The 19767-nt window shown below is 33.9% G+C and overlaps 2 protein-coding genes across 4 annotated transcripts; one reads left to right on the top strand and one right to left on the bottom strand.

The window, feature by feature from the left end:
• Window positions 1–265: 265 nt before the first annotated feature.
• LOC113753313 lies at window positions 266–5395 on the bottom strand. Of its 3 annotated transcripts, none has more exons than XM_027297431.1 (4): window positions 5174–5395; window positions 4946–4992; window positions 982–1135; window positions 266–696 (listed from the first exon to the last, which is right to left on the bottom strand). In XM_027297431.1, the coding sequence occupies exons 2-4, from the start codon at window positions 4982–4984 to the stop codon at window positions 506–508; spliced, it is 384 nt and encodes a 127-aa protein (XP_027153232.1). In that variant the 5' UTR covers window positions 4985–4992; window positions 5174–5395; the 3' UTR covers window positions 266–505. The 3 variants fall into 3 exon arrangements, 2 of the variants coding, with proteins under 2 accessions (XP_027153232.1, XP_027153233.1); XM_027297432.1 differs by lacking the exon at window positions 266–696 and adding an exon at window positions 700–766; XR_003465016.1 differs by lacking the exons at window positions 266–696; window positions 4946–4992 and having other exon boundaries at window positions 705–1135.
• A 9040-nt stretch (window positions 5396–14435) lies between these two features.
• LOC113752257 (disease resistance protein RPM1-like) lies at window positions 14436–16925 on the top strand. Its single transcript, XM_027296376.1, has one exon. The coding sequence runs from the start codon at window positions 14436–14438 to the stop codon at window positions 16923–16925; it is 2490 nt and encodes an 829-aa protein (XP_027152177.1).
• The last annotated feature ends 2842 nt before the right edge of the window (window positions 16926–19767 follow it).

Below are 19767 nucleotides of genomic sequence, written 5' to 3'. Positions count from 1 at the left end.
ATAAATTTTTGTCATGTATTGAGATACACAGGCATAGTTCTGCTCATCTGATTGAGCTCTTTTGAGACCTGAGTTTTCACTGACCAGTACACAAACTGATTATTGTATACCAGCATTTTTATAGAGCTTTAAGAAATTTTCAGAATTAACTTGACAGTTTTACTGATTTGACATAGCCAAATTGCAGATTGAAGGGGGCAAGATTTTGTTGTTCAAACCATCAACTTGATCTACTAGCTAGTAGCTTATTTTCAAACTTGCACTTATGGCCATTTTCCTGCTCCAATAGTCCCAAAAAAGTTCATATGCCAATGTCACAAATCTCATGCATAAAATGCAGGTTTTAAAAGAACTATTTGACCAAATAAACTATTCAAATACTCAGAACACTTGTAACAAACATGGGAATCATTACTCTAACAAAATGTTTAGTCTAGCTGCAATATTGGGCCAAACTATATATAAATATAACCTAACATTACAAGATTTTCCAATGACTACTTCTTTAATAACTTCTTGGAAGAAGAACAGTGAAGCCAACAGATACTCCAAAGAGGAGGATGAGCAGGCCAGTGAAGTTGACCATCAATGCTTGTTGCCCTCTTCTTAAGCCCGTGAAGATGAATTTCTCAATCAAGCCGGTCACAGCACTCAATCTTGCCATAAAAAATATAACCATGCCAAGCAGGACATGCCCTGTTACAAAATTTGCTCTAGTTGTGGAGTCTCTGGCTCATAACCAAAAGGTAAAGAAGCCAAACAGCCACTGACAAAAAAACTTCAGAATCTTCCATTAGATTCTGGCTCTAGTTGTTTTAATAAACTTGTTCTTATTTTTTCATGCATACAAGTCGTATTACCTGTTCTTACAGACAAATCCCCACCCTTTTCATTTTTTTTGTAGATTTGCAGGTCGTCATACACGTTAATTTATCTGTACGAGCATGTGTATAAACTAAAATACCAGACTTAAACTATTACCAGGTTCTCCAAAGTCATCGGCCGCATCTTTCCTCTCCAAACTGTTGCCAAGTTCCTCCTCTGTACTTACAGATATTCTCCTCTTCTTAGCTAACATATTCTCATCCAAACTTTCAGAACCTTCAGCATTTAGAATACTCAAAGATCTGACATACTGCAAAGCATATTTAATCGTACAACTGGTCAACATCTCACAGAACATAAACGCAACTTGAATTAACTTATTTAGTTTTACATACACAACAAGGTATGTAAGAAAATGTACTGCAATTACAGGTAACAAGACACCAAGCTGATTTCTACACTTTACACCTTTTAGATGCAAGCAGGTTTCCCATTGAGATAGTTCAGATATATGAAATTGGATGAATCAATCAGATCATCTATAAAAAAAAGAAAAAGAAAAAAGAAAAGATGGTGAAGAAATATCATGCATGCTGATTCTGCACAAGTTCAGTAGCATAAGTATATAAAAGCCATAGGCTATTATCTTCAAGAATTACATTTCATTAAACTGCAATTTCTCTACTAATAATCATATCGAACAATTATGTCAGAATTGCTCCCAAACTCGAGTATTCTGCCCCTGGACCATCTGTTGTACAATAAATTTCTGATTATCCTTGTGCTAATTGTCACTCTTTTAACCAAGATTTCATAAATTAATACAGCTATCAAGATAGAACCGGGTTAGCAAAAAAGTTGTAGAAAGAAGCATTGTTCTAAGATCAGAAGTGCTAAAAGTCAATCAAATTTTGAAAAAAAATTAATGAAAAGAAAAAGTAAAGAATGACGATAGATCACCACCAGCTAGCCAGACTCACTTCATTTCTCCACCATTTTCCAAGAGAAAACAGTTTACATAGAATAGCCAGTAAGAAAAGATTATCTATATTTGACACATAATTCTATTATCTCCATAGGAGGATTCAGAGGGATTCTCATCTTTAAAAGTCAATAGTTCGATTTGGTAGCAGATATTTCTGTTCTCATGGAATTCTTCAGGTTTCAATCAGCAATCAGGATATAAAAGTCTTCTATAGCTGCAACTGATGGAAGTAGAAGAATACAGATAGTTATTGATGCATATGAAAATAACATGAGATTTGGAGAATATGCAAGGTTGTCCACTGTAGGAGTGATGTATCAGATCTCTATGTTCGCAGTTTGAAAAGGAGAACTGGTACAAAATAGTATCCCCATGGACGCAACGGTTTCTAAATTTCTTCTTCCCTACTTCTGTTCTAATTTTCTGCACCAATTGTATCCTAGAGCCCTATTTAGTGCACAAATTCAGCAACTCAATATTCCAACAACATAGAGCATGCTTCAAGCTTAAGACCCATGCCCAGATAACAAAGCACTTCCCCAGCTTTTAAAATCCATTAGAAGTACACTAAAATAGCTTCTGACTTACACAAGCTGCTGATCAGTAAAAATGTCCTGAACTCTTTTAACTAATAGTCCTAAAAGCAGCAAACTCATTCACACAAAATTTGAACACAAGCTTTTAACACTGAATGTTATTTGACAGAGGGGAAGACAGGTTGAACTCTTACTTTCACATTGGTGTATATTCAAGGACGGGAAAAGAAACTACCACATGCAATGGAAGATGAGAGTAAAATGTCAGGAAGAAAGCCACATATGACACAAAGGTTTAGGACATCACTTCCAAGACAAAGATGCATAAAAAATTCACCAGTGAATAACTTAAATAACTCCTTCATGGATGGCCTAACAAACCTGGGTCTGTGGGGTGTGTGTACAATAGTACATGCAATATGTACTGGGCTTCAGCTCAGCCCTGGGGACCAGAATATCTTATGACAGGAAATTGAGGTGATGAATCCCAACATTCCAATTAAAAGCCCTTCCAACAAAGTCAACGAATAAGCCTATGGTCTCAACAATGGCTGAAGTGTCCTCCACTGTCAGTTTACCCAATACCCATAAGCTACTAAAGCACCATAAATTTTAAGTCTACTGAAATATGTAGAATTTAAATTTTTAATAAATAATCGAGATCCCAAAAAGATTACCCATTCTTCAAAGTGGGTAAATTGGATCTTCGGCCAAGTTCCCAAGAATATTAAAATTTACTCTTCCCTTAAACTCTTCATTGGTTGCATCAGTAGTGAATATTGATGGCATTCATAAAAAACGAATGGAACGCATAATGTATCAATATATCAACATCAGTTTGAAGCCCTAAGAAAACATTCAGCACACACAGCTTGCAAGCACCAGATGCACACCTCCCCATTCTCCAAGTTGGTTTATCGTTTGTCTTCCCTTTGCAACGAGAGAGGTCCAAGAAATAAAAACGATACAGGCTTTGGAGAGGACTTCAAATATAACTGAAACTCATTCATTTCTTTCACATAGTGATAAGCCTCAGCAACGCTTGGCCTCTGGTGTAAATATATCCAAAAACAATTCCAAACAAGTTGTCTGCCACAAGATTTTAAGCTAACTCTAAATTGTCCACTTATTATTTGGGCCCTAGAAGAGTAGAACATCTCATGCCTATACAATTCCCTTTAGGTATGAATGAAAGACAATTATCTAAAGCTGCTGCAATGGAGAATGCCTTTTTGATATTAAAAGCAAACTGAAGCTTATATATCTATTTCTTGAGAACTCAAAATAGGTGATTGGCAATCAGCTATATATTTCATGCATATAATATCTGATGTCTCAAATGCCGAACAAAATTGGACTAATGGTCTTCTCCTTCTAGAAATATGATCACTTAAGACCATGTCATTCTTTAGAGAAATATAATGATACACTTATTAAATTGCTTTTATATTTAAAAAATTTTTCTTACGGCAGAAAATATTGCATATCTTCTATCTGTTGTTTATGATTTCTTTTCAAAGAAAACAATGCAAAGGTTCCGTATTAGTAAGGTGAATTTGTGCTTAACCTGTATCAGTTATGTGCTCAAGCCTAAGCTAAGGTTACTATGTATCCATAAGCCTCTTCAAATTCAAGGAAATTGGTAAGTCATATATATATATATATATATAAATACTGGAAAGCTGTGAGTGATTAACCAGTGCTGCATTTTGGATGTCAGATCATGTCATTTACTCAAGAAGGCACATCAGACTTAAGCAGAGTCACTTGATTGAACCAAGTGACAAATGACAGTGTGTAAGCAAAACATGTTGAATAAGACTTGTAAACAAGGACTAAACCATACTAATCTGTGACCCAAAAATGCACAGGCTACAAATAAATAGATGAAGTGGAAGATCATAGGAAAAAAAATTTGAAGCCAGCTACTAGACTCAGATGTTAATAACCTATCGGCAGGATAATTGACATCTTATCCTTCTGTTTGTCTGCAAACTGAAATCTTAATCAAGTTTAGAACCCAAAAATCATCAACGTTTTTCCTAGACTAAGTTCAACAGATGGAAATAATGTTGCACGCCATTATTCTCACAAATGAAGACCATTAGCATTACACTTCATTTCCATACATTTATCACATTTAAATCGGAATACAACTTCAGTTTTTTTGTTTTTCCCCCATCAACACCTGTTGCATTTGAACAACACAACATGCCTGTGCCTACCTTCTGCATAGCTCACCCAGTTCTCCAAACTTCATCAGTTTTATCAATTTGTTGCCATCCCATTTGCTGTTTACTTATGCTTAATCATTCAAACATCTATTCCATAAAATTGCTACTCTTCATCTTAAACCAAAACAATTACAGCTGCAAACACATTACACCGGTAATTCAAGCCCGCTACAGTCTTGTTCACTTACAAAAACCCCAAGTTCCCAACCTTGCCCGGAATTTAAGAATACCATAAAACCAAGTTCACTAAACCAATTTAACTGTCCTGATTCTGAAGTCAGCATGAATTTTCTTTATGTCTAAAATTTCCTTATTGTGACATTATTCCAAAGAACTGACGAGACAAAACCAGCAGAATTCATTACCTTTTCAAAAATTGACATGGCTTCTTTTGTTGCACTCATCTCCCTCTCTACATAACAAAGGAAGCATTTTTATCAATCACCACACTACCCGGACTATCCCAAACTATCAAATTGAAAATTTTCAAAAAACCCAGAAGCAAATTACATAAATAAATGCCAATAAAGTACAAAAACAACAAAAAAAAAACATAGCTCTCTGGACAGAAGAGATGGGATGAGAGGCCTTACTGATGGGGCAGGTGATGAGGAATCCGGAGTGGGAATGACTGAGGAGAGAAGAAGAGGCGTTGTAGTCAAAACGAGGAATGGTGATCACAATAGAGTGCTGCTCCCAGGGCTTCAGCTCCTCCTTGGTTTTCAGTTCCAATTCTTTTGCTTTTTCTTCTGTTTTTGCTGTCACAAATTTTTCAGCCACTCTTTTTTGAGTCTATCGGTGTTTCATTCCCAGTATTATTGAGTTAATGGATTGCAACCTGTATGGCAAATGATATTTATATTTATATTTCGCCCCCTCTTTTGTATGGCAAATGAGGATTTATATTTCTTCCACTTACTTTACTGATAAAATGTGATTTATACTAAATGATTTAGGCCTTGTTTGATAATCCAATTTAACACTTAAGCTTAATGGATTCAGATCTAAACATCTTCAGATAGATTTGATAACAAAAAATAGAATGTCTAAATTAATTAAGTGGCATTGAATTTTTTACGTAAAACTTGAAATATTAAATTTGAAGTCTGAATCGGTTAAGCTATTAAATTGCTAAGTACTAAATGTGACACATTTGAGTGTATATCAAAATGAAATATTAAATTTAAAGTCTGAATCCATTAATTTATTGAATTGTTAAGTACTAAATGTAATACATTTGAGTGTATATCACATTAAGTGATAAATGAATAACTTATCACTTATTTTTTGGAGCAAGTTTTACCTGGAAAATTTAGTGTCATTTTATTTTTCGAAGCCAATTTTGCCTAGAAAATTCAGTGTCATTTGATTAATTCAGATGCACAATTTTTTGGTTATCAAATGCGTTTGAACATGTTAATATCTAAATCCATTAACTTTAAGTGTTAAATTGAGTTATCAAATAGGGGTTAATACTTAACAATTCAACAACTTAATTTAATGGAATTCAGACTTCAAACTTCAATTTTCAAACTTTAATTTTATCAAATGCACTCTCCTTTTACCCAAATTCTACCAAACAGGATTTTTCTATATTACCACCCTCACAATTTACAAAGTCATTTTAACAATTGAATCTATTAACCGATGTCAGTCGGTTTGGACCATTATGTGATATCAAAGGTGAAAAAAATCACATGTGTGCACAAAAATAAAACCAAAAAAAGGTGTAGATTTTTCTTTCGGAAAAAGGGAGAATTGTAGTTTTAGTCTCCAATTTTTAGATTAAGCGTTAAATTAGTCTTTAATGTTCCGATCAAAATAAATTTGGTTTTCAAAGTTTTTGGTAGTAGGTACATTCTACAATGACGAAAACTCAACAATGACTAATAGGCAAAATTTAATTATTGTTATTTAACAATTTTGACTTTGTACTTTTGGATTGAAATTTTAATCATTTTAGTTGCTTAAGTTTTCACATAGTGATATTGAGGGTAATAGGACAAAATAAGATGCGAATCACAACGCAATTGTCTTAAATTGGTACTAGCAATCCTAATTAAACTTTTTTATTTTTTACTTCATTTATTCATGCCACTAATGTCTCATATACTTCTTCCCTTTGGTATACTTGGTCTCAAACTTAGTATTATATATGTAATTATTGTTTTATCCCTTTCTTACTCATTTTGAGAGGGAAACGGATTAGCATGAAAATTTGAGGCAATCCTTCTAGGATTATCAATGGGGCTGAGTCAGTTTGAACTCGGCTCCGAGAAAAAGTCTAATGAGTCTAGCCTTCATTGAGTTGGATTGAAATTGGATCTAAATATTAGCTCCAAATTAAATGTGAGCAGAGTTTGGGCCTTATTAGGGTCAAACCCGATATAGGCTTGACCCTTTAATATGCATATATATATATATATATATAATATTCATATTTTGATATATATAATTATATATCTAAATATATAATACAAATACTTATGAGTTATTTGTCAAAATATATTAATATATATATATACGTAATATTACATGTACAAAATTATGTCAAAAGATTTAGAAGGACAAATCTTAGTATGAGCAAATTGAGGACCTTTGAAGATATATTAACTATTGATCATGTTTTATTTCTATTTTCCATGTACATTGAATTAATTGGATATATTATTGTTGAAAAATTCTTGGTTTATATACTTTTTAATGAATTGTTACCGATTCTTGTATAGTTTTAATGTTGTGGTCCTATGGATATTAAATTAGTTTAAACTTAATAATTATAGTAATTACATTAAGAAAATTAAGGAGTTATAAGTGAGTTTGAGTTAAGTCCGAATTAAACTCACAATCTGAATATTTTGTGAATCAAGTACGAGTTTCATATTTATCAATCCAAAACTCATAATTCAAAATCCAAAAGTGGTACTAACTACTAACTATAAAAGCAAACCTGAGTTTGTTAAACCTCGATTCAAATGGCCCAATTGATAGGCCTAAGTCCTTTCCTTCTTTTGATTTAAATGAAATTAAATTTAAACCTATAGTTTAGTACTCATATTCCTTTGTACCAAAACAGCCTTTTGACCTTTGAAAAAAATTACCCAAAATACTACAAGTTATCTTCACCTGGATTAGAATTATTTCAAGTAATCTTGAATGTCAAGTCACATAATCGATTTTGTTGTCTAGGTTCTATTTTTCTTTTTTAGTTTTTTATTCTAATTGTAAAAAAAAGGTTCTAATCGCAATACTACTATGATTGATCATGGAAGTATATTGTTTGGATTGCATTTTCTGGAAGGGTATATTGTAATACTTTTTTAGATATGATATATATAAAATAAAAAGTTCATTGAAAAATGTATCAAGGAAATATTCCCAAAAAACATGAGATTTTTGTCTAGAATGGCAATCCAAAAAAAGCCAGTATATTGGCATACTACTGCAAATTGTCCTCTTTTCTACAAATATATATTTTTTTATAACTTAAACTATCCAAAAAAAAGATCTCTAATCAAAATATTGAATTGTTATGTTCAAACTTGTAACATATATGCTTCTAATAAAACAAAAAAAAATGAAAAAGATCAATTTTTAAAAACATTACCTATGAAAGATAGAAGCAATTGATAAAATTCAGGAATTCTTCCAGACTTGTGGTTTTCAAATATCATTGATTTCCTCTAGTTTCATGTGATCTAGTAGGCCCTTGCAATTTTAATCTTTTGCCATTGCTAGAAAATGTACAATGGTAGGGAAAGAACGGTGTTGGTAGTGAAGAAAGAGGCAAAGGAACTCTTTTATAGCAACTGTGAAGCTTTAGGGTAATTGCAGTAGTTAACGAATAGACACAACTGATAAACGGGCAATATTGCCTTTTTACACAGTAAAAAGAAGAGAAAGAGTGCGCGAGACCTTTTTTTTGGGAATGCTAATATTATTTGCCTTTTGAAAACTCCAAATTTGGGAAAGAATGGTTTCAACTTTCCTTCTCTCATTTGTTGCTATTGAGAGAACTCCAATAGGTACCACCTTGTTACACAATATGAAGGGTTGTTTTTAGGTTCTTCTTATTGTTTGCATTGTAAGTATTGAACCTGTAGTTAAAACTCTACCAGATTTTGATTAGTTGGGATTTACAATGTGTTCATGCGTTCGTGATTCTTGGGTTTCTTTCCGTGCATCTTAAGTCATGATTACGATAAGAAGATTTCGTTTGATTACTTTTGAGGCTATAGGTACGCAAGTTTTAGTAGGGTTTAATGAAGAAACCTTTTCTTTTTAATTGAGATTGGTAGTTCAGAAAATTGATGAAAAGAATTTAAGCCTGACATGAATAGAAGTTATTCAAACATTATTCTTCTTTCCATTTTTAAATGAAGTTCTTTCTTCGCATGTAAAGAAAGAAAAAATAAGTTCAACAAGTATGTTTAGGATTATTTAAAAATCAATTCAAAAGGTTTATTCTGTCGAGAAACTCAAAGAAGAGATAGTGAAACAAGGAAGAAACGCAGTTTGATTCCTAATGTTTAGCTTGCACACCAAAATGATCCTTAATATTTTGACAGAAAAAAAAAATCTTCTCCATCAAATTTGTGATTTTAGGCAAATATAGAACAATTGACGAAAAATTTCAATAATTGACGGGCAAAATTAAATTGGTTTAATCCATTGACAGACATAACTAACCCATGACCGCAATCTCATCTTCCATTTCTTCAAAAGCATGTTTAGTTTGTGCGCCGAAATGATCCTTAATGTTTTGACCAAAACAAATCTTCTCCATAAAATTTGTGATTTTAGGGAAATATAGAACAACTGACAAAAATCAAATTGGTTTAATCCATTGACATGCATAACTAACCCATGACCACAATCTCATAGTCCATTTCTTCAAAAGCATCTTCATTCAATTTTTTTTTTTAATCTTTAGCAACTTGTTGGTCAATGTCATCATTATTTTGCAGATTCTGTGCCTAAAAACTCAAATGCTAAACATTGTTAGAAAATGTATGAAGTTACAATAGTGACTTGTCAAACTAATATAAGATTAAGTGATTAATCAAGTTTTCTTCTTACTTGCACAATGCTCGTTGATGCATGTTGATGTGTTATTGAACTCAAAGACACCACTTCATAACCTTAGTAGAAGTTTGGGTCCAAAGTCTACCAAAACAAATAGAAAAACACCCAAATAAACCAAAAAAAATTAGCTTGCAAATCTATTATACCAAGAAAAAATTAAGATAGCTAAGAAACAACATGTAACTAACAGTTCATATTATATAAACGAAAAGCATGCTATTTATTTGTGATAATTGTGCCATATTTCTAGTACTTTGTTCATATGGTAGATTTTTAAAAAAGGAAAAGAAACTCCATTGCAAGTTGCTTGCAAACGTTTATGGTAGATGGCCCCTGGCAAATGCCTTTACCTGTTGAAGTCTTGCACTGGTGGTTATGATAAATGTGGCTTTGAACACTTTTGGACTTTTGAATATGCAATTTTCGTGATCGGTGAACATTGAGGCTTTTAAGAGAGATGGGGCAACGAGAGTGGGATGGAGTGGTGTGAAATATGAAACAGATGTTTGAAGCTAGTTTCTTGATAGTAAACTCGAATATGAAAAACTTTTCAGCCGAACAAGAAAAAATCTCATCTTATAACTTGGCAGTCATAATGCTGCATTGCAAAAACAAGATCCATAATTAGCATACATGGTAAATAACTATACACTTAGTGTGGTTTCATCTATCACCACATTATTCTTTTAAAGTTTAACCTTTCAAAATATTCATATAATCCCCACTATAATTTTATATAAAGTGAAAATTTGACATAAATGAGTCTTCCTACAATCGTTATTTGAAATGTTTGTATTGCCCTTATTCAGGTACCAAACAAAATATTGGGGGAGGGAAGGGGGAAGAGGGGAGGAACAACTTTTCATAAAATTATTGGGGAATTTTGTAGATATATATGAAATAAAGATTAAGTAAATATTATAACTTCATTACACGCTTTCCTGGAGCGCGTTTAGGTCATTTGTTATGATTGAGTTATTTTCTTCTCAATTTTCATTTTATATAAAACTATATAGATTTATATGCTTATGTGATTATATATGAAATAGAGAAGAAGGGGGGGGGGGGGGGGAGGGAACTTTCTGCAAAAAAGCACGTTCTTGTATACAAGTTCTTCTGCAACTGCCTATAGATGCTTTCCTCAAATACACCCCAAATAGTTCAGTTTTCCAATCTCCATTGGCATTTGAAATGAAATATGATGTGGTTATTATCATGCTAAAATCATTATAATTTGTAGATCGTCTTTTTCATTACAACCTTTTCTTTTCAGCCGGTTTTATTTAGCATATTAGCTACACATTTAGAAGCCAATCAAAACAACATAGAAGGGGAGTTGAACATTTCTCAAGAATTTGTTAGATTTTTTTTTTTTTTTTCGAAACGATAGGAAATATCATTAACTAAAAACCATATTACATGTACGAGCAACGGCTCGAAGTAACTGCACAAAAAGTGTTCAACGAACACTGAGGAAATTTCTTTCCTCATCCACAATTATGCTTAAAGCATCCACACTCAGTAGTCTACTGTCTAACATATTTTCCTCACTATCTAAATCAAAAGAGCACATGCAAAAAAGTCTCTTCAGACTTAGAATATCCTCCAGCAATGTAGCCATCTTACTATCTGTTGGCCTTTGCTGTGTTAGTTGTTTCCATAGTTCTTTGTTGCAGAAATTGAGACGTACCTCCCTCCACTGCTGCTGTACAGCTTTGCATAGAACCAATTTTACTGCCAGAGCTGCGTCTAAAATGTTGCTCCCCAAACTTCTCTCTGTCAGCATCCAATCTGCAATTTTAGTGCTCCCCAAGAATATTGTTAGATTGACTATGACAAATACCTTGCTTTCCAAGTTAACTAATCAAAATTTTGTCATTGGCTTTCTTAGCATGAGAATATGTGTATTCTAATAAACTTGGCCCATTTCTTAGGTTATGCTCAAATGCTTTTCGTTGCAGGTAGGCAAACCTTTCTTTGTTTCATTATAATGATTTTATGTTACTTTGCAAGTATTATTGAAGTACCAATTTCAAAAATGATCTTCTTTGAAATTAATATCATTTTGGATTGGCTAGATCGTAAAATGCATCCTTTATAGATGAAAAAAGAAGGCATATTCTTTCCCAATGCTTGAAAGTGAGAAGAGATAAACGGAAGGCATAAGAGGCAAATCAAGGACTTTACTTTTACCTGATTATCATCCCTACCAAAGTAAGTTGGATTTTGGGGACAGCATATTCTTTTCTCTATCTAGTTTGATAAGAAGATTTAGTTTGATTACTTTTGAGGCTAGGTATGCAAGTTTTAGTTGGGTTTATTGAAGAAGTCTTTTCCTTTTAATTGAGATTGGTAGTTCAGAAAATTGATGAAAAGAACTTAAGCCTAACGCCAATAGAAGTTATTCAAATATTTCTCTTCTTTCCATTTTTAAATGAAGTTCTTTCTCCACATGTCAACAAAGAAAAAATAAGTTCAAGAAGGATGTTTTCGATTCTTTAAAAAATCAATTCAAAAGGTTTATTCTTTTGAGAAAATCAAAGAAAAGATAGTGAAATAAGGAAGAAACGCAGTTTTGGTCCCTAATGTTTAGCTTGCGCACCAAAATGATCCTTAATATTTTGACCAAAAAAAAAATGTTCTCCACAAAGTTTATGATTTTAGGCAAATATAGAACCATTGATGAAAAATTAACTGATGGCCAAAATCAAATTGTTTTAATCCATTGACAGGCATGACTAACCCATGACCACAATCTCATCGTCCGTTTCTTCAAAAGCATCTTCATTCAATTTTTTTTTCTTTTAATCTTTAGCAACATGTTGGTCAATGTCATCATTATTTTGCAGATTCTGTGCCTAAAAACTCAAATGCTAAACACTGTTAGAAATTGTATGAAGTTACAAGCATTGCTCATTTTAGACTTCAGTTTCAGATTATGATTTTGAACATCTTTTTGATCTCATAACTTCCGTGTCAGAAGAAAAAGACGTTTGAAGCTAGTTTCTTGATAGTAAATTCACATATGAAAACTTTTCAGTCGAATAAGAAAATGCCTCATCTTATAATCCGGTAGTCATAATGCTGCATTGCAAAAACAAGTTGCAAACAAGATTCATAACTAGGATAAATGGTAAATAACTATGTACTTCATGTGGTTTTGTCTATCACCACATGATTCCTTTAAAGTCTAACCTTTCAAAATATTCACATAATCCCCACCATAATTTTATGTATAGTAAAAATTTGACATAAAGGAGTCTTCATAGAATCGTTATTTGAAATGCTTGTATTGCACTTATTCAAGTGTGGAATAAATTTTTGGGGGGTGGGGTAGGGGAAAGGGGAGGAACAACTTTTCGTAAAATTATAGGGAATTTTGTGGGCATATATGAAATAGTAGGACGATTGAATAAATATTATAACTTCATTACACACCTTCTTAGAGTGCATTTAGGTTATTCGATATGATTGGAGTTACTTTCTACTCATTTTCAATTTTATATTAAACTATATAGATTTATATAATTATGTGATCATATATGAAATCAGAAAAATGAGAGAGAGAGAGAGAGAGAGAGAGGACTTTTATGCAAAAAAGCACGTTCTCGTGTACAAGTTCTTCTGCAACTGCCCATAAAAGTTTTCCTCAAATACATTCCAAATAGTTCAGTTTCCAATTTCCATTGGCATTTGAAATGAAATATGATGTGGTAATAATTTGTATCGTCTTTTCCTTGTCAACTTTTTCTTTTCAGCTGGTTTTATTTAGAATCTTAGAATATTGTTAGATTGACTATGACAAATACCTTGCTTTCCTACTCAACTAATCAAAATTTTATCGTTGCCTTTCTTAGCATGAGAATATATGTATTCTAATATGCTTTGCCCATTTCTTAGGTTATGCCCAATATGCTTTTCTTTGCAGGTAGGCAAATCTTTCTTTGTTTCGTTACAATGAATTTATGTTACTTTGCAAGTATTACCAAAGTGCCAATTTCAAGAACAATCTTCTTTGAAATTAGTATCATTTTTGAATTGATTAGATCATGTAAAACACATCCTTTATGGCCCAGAAAACATAAAAGACATTTTTTTTTTCAAAGCTTGTAAGCGAGAAGATATAAAGGAAAGGCATAAGAGGCAAATCAAGGCCTTAACCTTTAGGTGATTATCATCCCTACCAAAGTAAGTTGGATCTCAGGGACAACATATTTTTTTTTCCTATCCATTAGTCTTACTTAGAATCATAGCTAGCCATTTCTTTTTGGAGCAAATTAAGAAAACATTAGAAGGGAGCTGAACATTATCTGAAGATTGTTAGATTCCACATGACAAATACCTTCCTTTCCAATTAAAACAATCAAAAGAAATCCAAATTTTTCTCTATGCCTTTCTTAGACCAAGAGAATAGTTATTCTTTACCTATTTTTTTCGGTTATGCTCTGTATACTTTTTCTTTTGAGTAGACTGACATTTCACTTTTTGACTACAATAACTTTTGATATGTACTACCAAAATGCCAACTAAAACTCCTTGTTTATACCACAAAGGGAAAAAAAAGCATACGTTCCCAAATTCATATCATTCTTGAATAGCTGTTCTTTCAAATTCATATAATTCTAGAATTTGCTAGCTCATATAAACCGCATCCTCTATACTACAAAAGAAAGAAAGAAAAAGAAAAACAGCATATTTTCTGAAATTTGGATCAACTCTCAAAATTTTTTTGATAAGAAAACCAGCTCTTGAGAAATTTGATTGAGCATCATGGCAGAGAGTGCTGCAGGTTTTTTGATTAACCAGCTCTCAACCTTGCTTTCCCAAGAGATCACACTTTTGGGGGGGCTTAAATCAGATGTTCAATTCATCAAAGATGAACTCGGGAGCATGAAGGCGTTCCTCAGAGAAGCTGAAGCAAAGGAAGACAATGATTCTCAACTCCAAGAATGGCTAAAGAAGGTTCGAGAAGTTGCTTATGATACAGAGGATGTTATCGATGATTTTACCTTCCGCTTTGCTCGTCGCTACAAGGACGGATTCTGTGGCAAGGCTGGAAAGATCTATAACTCAATAAAGAATCTGAAAGCTCGCCATCAAATTTCTTTGGAGATAAAAGACATCAAGGCAAGAGTTGGAGAGATTTCAGCAAGGCATCAGAGGTACCAAGCCCTATATGGTACTCAAGAAAGAGGCTTCAGCTCTTCCCGACAGGCAAATGCAGATTTTGACATTCGTGCTCAATCACTCTTCATTGAAGAAGCTCAACTTGTTGGGATTGATAAGCCAAAAGCAGAGGTCATCTCAAAAATCCTTGATGACCATTCCCAATTGAAAGTAGTTTCGGTTGTGGGAATGGGGGGACTCGGGAAGACTACCCTGGTGAAAAAAGTCTATGATGACGCTGCAGTGAAGAAACAATTTCAGAGCCACGCCTGGATAACTGTTTCTCAAAATTTTCAGTTCAGGGACATCATCAAGAACCTGATCCAACAGTTGTACAACGAAATCAGACGGCCGGTCCCTCGCCGAGTGGAATCCATGGATGATAATATGCTGATTGAATTTGTCAGAGACTTCCTCCAGGAAAAAAGGTACATTCTTGTCCTTGATGATGTGTGGAGTATAGATGCCTGGGAAGCTATCAAATGTGTATTGCCTGACTGCAATACCGCTAGTCGTGTTGTATTGACAACACGAATAGCCGATGTAGCTTCTGCGTCCTGTTTAGGATCACTTGACTTCGTCTATAAGATGGAGCCTCTTTCTGATAAAGAGTCTTGGACTCTGTTTTGCAATAGAACATTTCAGAGCAATGACTGTCCTCCAAATCTAGAAGAAGTTGCTAAAAAAGTACTGAAAAAATGTGAGGGCCTACCACTTGCAATTGTTGCAATAGGTGGTGTTATGGCTCTGAAGGACAAGGAAAAGACAGATGAATGGGAGATGATTCTTCATGGTTTTGGTGGCGAGGCAGATGGCAGTGGTAAGCTTGACAGGATCAAAAGGGTACTCTTACTTAGCTACAATGATTTGCCTCACTATCTTAAAAGCTGCCTATTATATCTAAGCATCTACCCTGAAGATTATCCAATTAATGTGGATGATATAATTCTGAAATGGATTGCACTAGGATTTGTAGAAGAGAAAGAAAGAATAGCATCCACCGATATTGCTATGAGTTATATGAAAGAACTCATCAACAGAAGCTTAATCCAAGTTAAATCCACATTGACCGATGGCAGAATGGTTACATGTGGTCTGCATGATTTTCTACATGAAATCACTGTTTCAAAATCCAAAGAGCAGGACTTCACGACTGTAGCCACCAGATATTACACAAGATGGCCTACAAAAGTTCGACACCTAGCAATCCATAACTTCACTGATAATCCACAAGAATTTAGTAGCTTAAAGTGTCTTCGGTCTGTGGTAATATTTGAGTATGAAGATCCTCTCACAACTACATTTTTATCCAAGTTTTTACATGGTGATCCGAAGTGGCTAAAGGTGTTGGAATTGGATGGAGCTGAATTGGACAACATCCCAAAGCAAGTCTTCAAACTATTTCATCTCAGGTATCTTAGTCTCAATGGAACTGGAGTTAAAATTATTCCAAAATCTATTGGGAAGCTTCAAAACCTTGAAGTTATAGATCTGAGAGGAACCAATGTAACAGAGTTGCCTGCGGAAATTCTAAATCTAAGAAAGCTCCGTTCCCTTTTATTAGGTGGAGTGGGTGATTATTCAAATGAGTATGCAATTTGGGGCTGTAAATGTCCACTTGGAATTGGAAAGCTTATTTGTTTGGAGGAGTTGAATGCCATAGAAGCAGACAGTGATAAAATAGTAAGGGAGGTTGGAAACCTCATGCAGCTGCTGCGATTATGGATCACAAAGCTGAGAAGAGAAGATGGACAGGAGTTGCTCTCCTCCCTCTTGAGGCTGACCAACCTTCGAGAGTTGTCCATCTCCTCTATTGAAGAAGATGAGACCCTTGATCTCCAACATTCCGTCTCTCCAAAGCTTGGATTCCTCACATCTCTGAGATTGAAGGGGCGTTTAGAGAGAGTACCGCAATGGGTGACATCACTTCAATCCTTGAGAATCTTACAGTTGGCCAATAGTAGGTTGAGAGAAGATGAGAATGTAATAGGCTCCCTCGGACATTTGCCCAATCTGATATCACTTTCTCTCTATGGTGCTTATGAAGGGGAGACACTGTGTTTCGAGCTTGGAGGATTTCAAAAACAGACTTAGAGCTGGGCAATTAACAAGGCTGAAATGGGTTGAGAGTGGAAGAGGAATCAATGCTAGTCCTCAGAAGTCTGCGCTTAGGTGATTGCAAACTAATGCAGGAGTTGCCTTCTGGCATCCAAAACTTGACCAGACTTGAATCTCTTGGGTTTTCGAAATGTCTGATGAGCTAGTGCAAAAAGTACGGAATTGGATAAACAAAGTGAAGATTATAAGACAATTTCTCATTCCCTCAAGTTTCATTGGTCAATGGATTGATGGTCAGTGGGAAGGCACGTTTCCTCTAAGAGAAGAGAAGCTAAGTGACACTCGTTGCAGCTTTCAACATTAATTGATATACAGTTAACTCATCTCTTCTATAAGTCTCAGGTTGCTTTTCCTTTTATTTCATGGGCTCTCGTTAACCTTTTCCTTTCTACTGCTTATTACATTTGTATCAAATCATATCATGAAATAGCTACGATCACCCTCAATTCCTCGAAATAGTATGTGTTCATATATCGATTTAGATTTCCTTTTTATAGTTGACCCCATCAAACTTGCTCTCGCTAAGTAAAACATAGATCAGAGCACCTACTACAGAAAAGAGAAGGCAGTCTTCATTAAGTTAATTTTGAAGTGTATGAAGCAGTTAGTGAAATTAGTTTGCATGTATAACACCTTTTGAAGTCCAAAGTCCGGACTTGAAGGTTCTTTTTGCATTTTTTTTCCCCTAAATTCTCAGTCTGTATGCATAACTTTCTCAAATGAAATTTGGTTCTTGATCTTAGAAATGCAAGCCTATAACATATGATTTTTATTCTTGAGCTAGTTTCTCAATTGTGAATATGGAAATGGAAAATTTTTTTAGAAAATAAGGGATTTTGCCCCATCTCAACCTTAACCACAGATTAATGTGCCTTTAGTCAATAAACAGGTTTAGTAAGCACATGCCAGTGCCTTCAGTTCCTTAAGGTGTTAAGTTTACAATGAGAATTTAGATCCATTTTAAATTAGTGGGCGGTTTTCGATGGGTTATTAGTGTGTGGGTATAGACGAATTAACGTAATTGGGCTGTGACTGACACTTTCCTCCATCAAACTTGTTTTGGTTCAATAAGACATAGAACAGAGCATCTGCAAAAGAAAAAAAGAGGCAGTCTTCATTAAGTTAATATTGAAGTGTCTGAAGCACAAAAGATGAAGTTAGTCAAATTACTGAAGCGTGGATAACACCTTTCAAAGTCCAAACTTGAAGGTTTAGTGTGCATTTATTTATTTATTTTTCTAAATTCTCATATTTTTCTCAAATGAAATTTGATTCTTGATCTCAGAAATGCATGCCTGAAATATATAATATTATTCTTGAACTAGTTTCTCAATTTTGAATTTACAAATGAAAAATTTTTCAGAAAATTAGGGATTTGCCCCATCTTAACCTTAACTGCACTAGAGATTAATGCCTTTAGTCAATAAACAGGATTAGTAATCGTATGCAAGTGCCTTCAGTCCCTAGAATAGATATTACTTGACTGTTAGCGTCAATAGAAAGCAAAATTGGATAGGATCATAAAGGATAGCTAAAGTATTATTTCACATAATATTACGCTTGAATTATAAACACATTTTCTAACCTACCTTTTTATATTTTCAACTACTTTTTTATCTCACATACATTACATCACAAAAAGTGCTACAATAATTATTCCAATTAATATTTCAAATAACACTTTATCCAAACACACTAACTATTCAAGCTTATTTACAACTTATTACTTTCTATTGAAGTGAAATTACAGTCACCATTTCTCCAAAAGCAAAAAAAAAAAAAAAAAAAAAAAGAAAAAGAAAAACTACGGTTTCCTTGCTCAAAGGAAATTATAATACGTTGTTTGCATCTTTGATCTTTCTTGATTTGTACTCGTGCATAGGTTTTTTCTATCACACAAAAAATTGCAATCGAGAAACATAATAATAATAAAAAAAAGACAATTGGTTTGAAAAGAGAAATATAGAAATCAAAATTTCTTGACTTGTAAATGTGAGATACCCTCCTTTCCAACTTGATAAACAAAAATTTCATCTATGCCATTGAAAGCAAAATGGATGGAGTGACATGGTACGAACTATGGTTTGATTGAGTGAGGTGTTCTCATGGCTTCTACTTTTTCAAACCTCTTGGAAATTATGATCATTCCTTTTCATGTTTTGGTATTTACGTGGTCTTTTGAGTTTTTGCCTTCATCACCTTTGGCATTTCTCTTCGTTCTTCCTGTGTTTGATATGTTTTGTTTTTGGTTGCAAATTGTTGTTTCCTTTGGTCGTTTGTTTTAGCTGTACTTGTTGTAGTACTTCTGCAACAACGGCCAACTATACTTGTTATGGTGCTTGTGTTCTTGGACTTGAAATGTATAAACTCCATTTCATCATGATGTAAGATCTTCATCTGATTTTACCCCAAAGGGCCAAGCAATGTGATTGAGAACACGCCATTAATGCATGCTGGGATGTTTTCCAAAATTGAATTTGAATCCTCCCCCGATTTTTGAAGTAAATAACTCTAAGCAATTCTTTGTCATTATCACAACACAGAAACTTGACAGGGTTGCAATGAACACAGTTTGGAACATGTTTTTCATTTCATGCGATTCAGATACCACAGGCTATGTAAAGTAAAACTGATGGAAGAGTTACCTTTGGGTTCACTCTACAATATATCTATTAAGCTAATGCACAGTTAAGGGTAACAGTGGCAAATGATCCCAAACTTCAATGGGCTTTCCATGACTAAAGGTCATTTGGGTGGGATGGGTTTAATATACATGGGAATACTTGGGTATTGAGCGGGAGTCTTAAGGACCCAATCT

This window comes from Coffea eugenioides, chromosome 11 (genome assembly GCF_003713205.1).
Source record: "Coffea eugenioides isolate CCC68of chromosome 11, Ceug_1.0, whole genome shotgun sequence".
Taxonomy (NCBI): domain Eukaryota; kingdom Viridiplantae; phylum Streptophyta; class Magnoliopsida; order Gentianales; family Rubiaceae; genus Coffea; species Coffea eugenioides.
Note: the sequence above shows the minus strand (reverse complement) of the source record. Positions and strands in the feature narration are given on the sequence as shown.